Below are 8021 nucleotides of genomic sequence, written 5' to 3' on the forward strand. Positions count from 1 at the left end.
CATATCTAAAATCATTCATTTGATAGTTAATTAATATATCATTTAAATAACCGTTTATACTTTAGCGAAATTTGTGGTCTTCATTTGTGTTTGCAAAACAAAATTGGTAATAACTGACAAAATATTTTAACCAGACAATTTTCTTCTGCTCTTAGAATAAATCAAAATCAGTCTTCTTGTGATCATTTTATAACAAAACAGAAGTTCCAGATACACTGTGCTCTGACTTTTTAATACTTTCCGCTCTCTAAAATCTGGACACACTGTGTTGAATGGATACTGACTGTCCTAAAAATCATGCGTGTATCCTCGTCAGAACATCGTAACCAATACATGTGATATATAACACAAAAGTACAACTCATTTCCCGAACCTTCAACTAATTATATTACATACCACCTTATCAACATATTTTATTAAGGCTTAGGTTCTTTTAACGCCACATCTATTGGCAATGGATCACAAAGTTCTGCTCCTGAGTCGAACTTTCAACCTAATTCAGTTCGACATCCAAACCATGAACCTCTATGTCATTCTAAAGTCTGAACTAAGGTTCTTTATTCTCTCATTGTTTAACTCTTATAATTATATTTACGTTCAGTTTGGAGATGTACTTAGTATAAATGCAATTGGTTTCAAAGACTACTAAGTTGATTAGTAGGACAATACGTTTTTGATATATTCAATTAAGATAACCCCAATTCAAGAATATGCTAAGAGGTCTTACATGACACACTTTGTCAAACTGAAAATCAAGTTTTTTTTTGTTGTTTTTTTCGGAATATTTAGAAAGCTGCCAAAAGCTCCCAAAACGTTTTTGTAACAGAATGTTTGTCCAATTAATCCTTGAAACCACATCATTCCCAAGTTAATCGTCGTTGCTTTTTTTTTCTGGTCATTGTTTTTACAGGCAGAAGTCTTTCTTTTTTTTATCAGTCTCTCTCTATACTGGAATACTCTGACGTCTTTTCAGTTCTGGAGAGGACAGAAAAAAAATGGTGATTTCCATAGTACAAACTTACAAGTTTAGTAAATGTAATAGAACATCTTTAATTGCTTGATAACTTATTAAATGTATTTATAGTTGAACAACTGTTTTTAAAATCAATGCTTTATCATTAAACGTCGAGGGCCAATATAAACTGGAATGAATAATATTAATGTTACAGCTTCTTCACCCACAACAGCTAGGCCTACTTTTTTATAACCTTAGGCTGGTTGCGTTAATGCTTTCGAAGGCCTTCTCACTTCTACCTTTCTTTTTTTTTTATGGCCATCTGCGAGAAGAAATCTATGCATTTCGTTAGATCATAACTTGTTTGTTTGTTTGTTGTGGATTTCACGCAAAGCTACACGAGAGCTATCTGCGCTAGCCGTCCCTAATTTAGCAGTGTATGACTAGAGGGAAGGCAGCTAGTCATCACCACCCACCGCCAACTCTTGGGCTACTCTTTTTACCAAGGAATAGTAGGATTGATCGTCACATTATAATGCCCCCACGGCTGAAAGGGGCAAGCATGTTTGTTGGAACGGGGATTCGAACCCGCGACCCTCAGATTGTGAGTCGAGCGCTGTAACTACCTGGTCGTGCCGGGTCAAGATCATGGCAGAGGGGGGACGCTCTTTCTGTCTAACAGCTGAAAGTTCGATATACGCTTGATTTTCTTTCTTCTGTTTTTTTTTCGTTTTATAGTATTTTTATCATTCTCTCCTTGAGGTCTGTAGCACGTGACAAAAAATTTAGAAAAACCCCGGATATGGTAAATATATAAACAAAAATATGGATGCTATAGGTTCCTAATAATTGCTAGATGTCTCGTGATCTGAGATTCGGCACTTATTTGGATCTTTTCTTTTTTTAATCTAAAGACGGAAACGTTATAATCACTTTTAAGACCGCTTAAATTGTGTTACGACTTCATATCTGACTGACTTATCAAATGGCATTACCCACTCTTGGCCCCGTGCCAAAAACTAGCCTCAATAGCGCTTGAATTATTTTCCATAACTTTAAAGTCCACCTTCATTCCACCCCTAAACAAGGATCCGGTATCTTTTTTATTTTAGGGATGAAGCACTTTTTTTTCGCGAAATTACTATAATCGCTAGCATACTTCTCTTCTTTAATGTTTAGATATACCGCGTACAAAAAACTTTGGTCACGCTTTATTTTATATACCTCAAATACTCAAGATGGCGCTTCAAGGTCTTTGTTGGGTCAGATGCAAAGTGCTACAGGACCGCTATGAGACTGCGCGTACTAGTATGTTACTTATGATGCACTATTTTAATTAATTATATATTTGTAATTATTATTAATGCGATATTCTCGTGTAATGTTATATTTTAACGATAATATTTCAATCACGATAAGTACTGAAGTACGCGAGAGTATCTAGTTCATAAAAACGAATCACATGGAGAGAATTAATGGAAATAGTTTATCTTTTGTTTAATAATGGCTGGAGACGGCTTGAATGGGTAATGAAAAAATTTTAATATAAGTTTAACATAACAACAAATGTACAACGTTTCGACAAGGTTTTGTCATCATCAGAATCGAATCCCAAATTTTAGCGTTAAAAGCATCATAAGTAGTACATAGGAGTCACTAGTTCGTTAGTAACTGAACAATCTGCCTCGTGCATCCTTAAGTTTCTGTTATGGGCTAGTTTTAGAACCATATTACAACATCATCAGCCACGTGCTCCAAATGTTAGTTTTTGTTCACATTTGCATTTATAAAATTATAGCACGAGAGCGGTATTTCTGAGGATGTTCTTAAACAGCATTTTTGAAATCAAAAGATAACGTTAACAAAATACAGGTTTGTTTTATACTACAATTACAACTACATTATTTTAATTTTGTTTTATTATCACTACTCCTTGTATCCCATTCGTTACGACGCTTCAAATCATTCTCTGTTTGGTAGGTTAATCATGTATGTTATCTATCAGACTCACTGATATGTAATCTGTTATAACAAGTATCTAAACTACCTTGGCTTGTTGCCAAAACAGGGTACATGGGGGGCCAAACCGGTTGAGCATAGAGAAAAGTTGTGGTGAGCCATTGAAGACCTAGAGAAAAAGAAAAGCACTTGAGTCCTCAGAGAAACAATCAGAGACATTTCTCATTATCTTACTGTAATTAAGTTGTTATAAATGAATATTTTATAAACATTTTTAGATGTGGAAGCTTCGAAATTGTGGTCTCAGCAAAACTGTTTGTGAAACTTTACACAAGCATAATAAAATTATTTATAAAACTCATATTATGAAATATGAATAAATGTCTAATAGTTATTTTACTTGAGATGAAAATTATCGTCGTCTTTATCTAAAACTACACCAACCAGTGGAAGTGTTGGTGATACGTGATGAGGACGTGACTTAATATATATAATATTTCCTATATATTTAGGAAACGATTTGGGAGATGTAAAAGATGAGTAAATCAGAATAGAATTAGATGTTCATTGATTAGTGAGTTTGTTAGTTGGTTTGTCTGTCAGTTCCGTGAGCACAGAGTTTGTTTTGACTAAGAAATAGAAATACTAAAAGCACTGTAACTACTAAAAATTGGCAAATAAGAGACTGTTTAACTTTATGTGTGAAGTTATACTTATCGTTAGTTACACGGATCTTGTAGTCGAAACAATGAAATGTTTTCGTTACCGTTTACTGAAATGCATTTAAAGTCCTTCTTTGGACAAGATTCACCAAACAATAAAAAAAAATTAAACATATTGTAGGAGTGGTATTATTTGAGTAAAAAATAAAATAGAATCAAGAACAAATTTCAAAATGATAACAAGTGCTCAAAGCAAGATCGAAAATTTATTGGAAGTGATGAAACAGTGGAAAGAAATCCAAGAAGAAAACATCTAAAAATATGAAGAATGACAAGAACAGCGAACGGAGAGTAAGAAGAAAGAGACAGGAGATTAAAAGAAGATCAAAATAAAGAGACAAACAGCTGAAAGAAGATCAATACAACGAATAGAGAGGAAGTTAATGTGAAAAGTAGTAGAAAGAGACATAAAATTTACGGAAAAATTGCGATCAGAAACCAGTTTGATCGGTTTGATTTGATTTGTTTGAAGTTAAGCACAAAGCTACGCAATGGACTATCTGTGCTCTGCCCACCACGGGTATCGAAACCCGGTTTCTAGCGTTGTAAGTCCGCAGACATACCGCTGTGCCACTGGGGGCAGTTTGATCGGAGGTAATATTGAGGAAACTATAGAAATACAGAAAGATTATAATAAAAAATTCGAAGAAGTGGAAAAGGAAATCACTCAAATTAAAAAGAAAAGTAAAACAAAAGACACCAATGAAGTATAGAAGGAGTATAACAACAAGATCATCAGAGAACAAAAGAATATCAATATCTGGATAAAACATTTGCAAGATAAACTGGCAAGAGTCAACACAGCTACACTTCTCTCTGCATATGCTCAAGAATTCCAACCACAAAAAAAAAAAATATTAGCTATATAATATAGAATAGAAGAACCCACCTGTTACCACTACTTTTGTGCCACTTATGACTGCTGAACCTTCTTGGACTACTCTAGAAAAATCCCTGCTTCATCAAGTTAAAAAGTTTAACAAACCAATTCAATAACATCGCTCAACTTAGAAACCTTCAAACTGTGGTAGAAAGGTACCGTGTAAGGCATATCAAGCACAAATTGAAATGATTTCCAAAGTGAATGGACGTAATAGTGTAGAAAAATTTCTTTATTTGGCTGCACCGTTAAACAACTATTAACTTTGTAAGAGAGTGCTGTAACAACTGCCAGACGTTAGTGGCTGCCTTATCGAACGGATATGGAGTTTCTAAAGCAAAACTTAAAAACAGAGTAAGGTGGAGAAGTATAAGACCTTGGCCGAACTTATAGATGATGTAGAAAGGCTTGCCTAATTATCACCCAACTAACCAGAGCCAATATTCTACCATGGTCAGATTTAGGTTGTAAGATATAATTTTCAATTACATAAACATGTGTGTGTGAAGAAAGCTAAAACCAACAGAGGATATGACCTCTATATCCTCATGGACAGTCTAACCCTGTACAGATGTTCCATGAGAGGTAACGACTTGTTGGTATGTATCCAATTCATTGGTGCCATAACAGACTTAGATTAGTAAATTAGGCTAAAGAAAAGTAGGTGTAGATGCTGTCCAGTTGGCGATATAACTTGAATTGATTAAGATTGCAAAATTTCAATTGTAACACAAAAGGACATATTGCTAAGAATTGCAATTCAAGAAATAGAAACTGCTCCAAGAGGATAACAGGAAAAGGAAACTGCTACAAGTGTCAAAAACGTGGACTTTGCATCCGAGACTGTGATGAACCAACGATTTATAATAAATCCATGAGGCGATAGTCTGAAGACGAAAATATTCCATCTTTCCCAATGGAGATAAAGGTTGCTTCTGAAAGAAAGTAACCAATAAGCCAGTGGATACACTAATGATAAACCTTGCAAAATATTGATAGACTTCGGTTCCACAGCTAACATCGTTTGACATAATTTGGCGATGAAAGCTGGGGCATGCCTCCAGAGATGGAGCAATAAAATGGTTTGATGCAAGCAACAAATAATTATACAATTACCATCAAGAGGAAAATTGTATGTCACACACACTGTGGGAAGATTTTGAACAGGGCATGATGTACGGATTATTGACATTTAATGCGAATGCATATTAAGAATAGACTTCATATAAATATAAATGTGAGGTTAGACATACTTCAAAGAGTTCACAGTTTATGGCCAGAAAATCCTTGTCTACTAGATGACAATTACATCACCAAAAACTGAATTTCCAGTTACAAGAAGGATTGAAGCAAATGCCAATAAAGACAATCTACTTAAAATGCGTCAGAGTAGAATCCAGAAAGACAGGTGGTCCAAGCCACAGGTCACCCATTTTAATCATCTTTGGAAGCACATTGACGGGACAACTACCAAATGTTTAGCTTTTAAAATAATATAAGTCAACCTGCTTAAGAAGCCAGAGCTTCTCGTCGATACAACTTCCAAAATATTACCAATTATGAAACCACCATTGGATTATCTGGACCAAAGATAATTCCTCCAGCGTCAAGACAGCCATGGTAAATAAAATCACCAACAACTTGTGACTGGACAGTTTAGAAACATTAAATGAGTAAAGAAAGGCGATTTTGTTTTTTAATCAAAAGTGGTTTTACATTAGTTAACTCAACAAATGTTTTAATATTTTAATGTCTATTTTTGAATACTAATGTTATTAATTGCGAGGAGTTATTTGATAGTTAATTATGGAAGTTTAAGTTTAATGTGCTCTTGTTTTCTTTCTGTAATAGGATTGTTCAAGAGACTCCACAGTCTTGGAAAGTGGCATTGTTATAGGCTATTTTTATATTTATTTATATGTTTGTATTGTTGTTTTGCCAGAAGGAGTGTTGATGACTCGTGATAGATGTGTGGCTTAATAATTATACTTTTCTTGGAAGTATAGAGCGCTATTTGAACGTTATAAAATTCCATTTAGGCTAAATTAGAATTGATTGACTAGTGTATCTATTACAGTAGTTGATTGATTATTGAGTTAGCTAGCTTGTTGTTAGGCTTGTTTGTTATTTCAATTTAGTAAACATTGAGCTTACGTTTCGATGAAAATCTATAAACAGTACACAACTGTTTAGCGTTATTTGTGAAAGTAGGCCTGTCATCAGCTGAGTGGAACTGAAACAAGGTTGCACTTGAAGAATTTGTAGTCGAAGAAATAAAAAATTTTTGTTATCATTAAGAATAGTGGAATTTCTATTTTATTTTCGTGTGATAATCCAAAATAACCTACTCAACAACAGAAACTATTGTAACAATATAATAGTAGACAATGTCATTTTAAAAGTAACTAAAATATGTAGTTAATTAAGTATGATAGAAACAAAAATAATATCCTTATAATTTTGAGCAACACAGTCTTTCATTTTTGGTTGTTTTATTAGAGGGTAAAATATTTATATGATAGTGTTTTTTTTTTCTATTCGGGTTATTAAAGTATTATGGCAATTACAAATAAAATGTCTTTAGAAACCAACAAGGTGGAAAAATTCATTGAACTTATAAAAACAAAACAAAATGTTCTGAAATTATAAGCCAAGTTATATTCCAATCCAACTTTTTTCTAGTAGTGAAAATGTTTGTTTTTGTTTATGTGATTTCAAAATTGCACAATGGGTTGTATGTTGTTTGCCCAACACAGGGATCAAGCCTAGCTAAATACCTTATTGCAGAGTCGTCGATAGGGGGCTGTTGTAAGGAAGATCAGCGGCTGTAAATAATTTTAAGCACACATGAAATTAACAGATAAAAAAATGTATACAACTGGTTAAACTCACACATATATAAGTGATAGCAGCAATAATTATATTTTTGCATCATAAATATTTACTTAGCCAATTTTGTCATAACAAATACTTTTAATCATTAGACAACAGTATGATACATGACGTTTTAATTTAACAAAAAGAGTTTATAGTAGGACAAAATTTTAAAGTTAATCAGTTTGATTTCTTGTTTATTTTACATTTCGTCCAATTCAATTTCACGAAAATCGTCGAAAGGATTTTGTCCTCCAGCCAAACAGAACAACACTATGTACTCGTTAGTACCCACTCATTTAACTCGGGACACGGGTCAATGACATCAGGAAATGACCAGTGTCAGTTCTCTTGGTGGTTGTACATGAAATAAGTTTTAGTACATAAACGTCGTTCAGTTCTGTAATGACCATGATCACACGGTTACTCTTGTTCATGTTTGTGTTCAGTTTTGGAGGAAGCATTCCTATTAAAGAAAAAGGTAACTAAATTTTCTCTTGTTTCTTTGTCACAAACTAATTTCGTCATTCCTATTAACGAAAAAGGTAACTAAATTTTCTCTTGTTTCTTTGTCACAAACTAATTTCGTCATTCCTATTAACGAAAAAGGTAACTAAATTTTCTCTTGTTT

General features: G+C 33.6%; 1 protein-coding gene across 1 annotated transcript in view; it reads left to right on the top strand.

Moving 5' to 3' along the window:
- The first annotated feature begins 7795 nt into the window (after positions 1–7795).
- LOC106466118 overlaps positions 7796–8021 on the top strand; it is a 45288-nt gene continuing 45062 nt past the window's right edge. Inside the window, exon 1 of the mRNA XM_022394653.1 lies at positions 7796–7871. Coding sequence (XP_022250361.1) covers positions 7796–7871 — 76 coding nt within the window. The remainder of the gene's footprint in view (positions 7872–8021) is intronic.

The sequence above is a fragment of the Limulus polyphemus genome, unplaced genomic scaffold, assembly GCF_000517525.1.
Source record: "Limulus polyphemus unplaced genomic scaffold, Limulus_polyphemus-2.1.2 Scaffold72, whole genome shotgun sequence".
Lineage (NCBI taxonomy): Eukaryota > Metazoa > Arthropoda > Merostomata > Xiphosura > Limulidae > Limulus > Limulus polyphemus.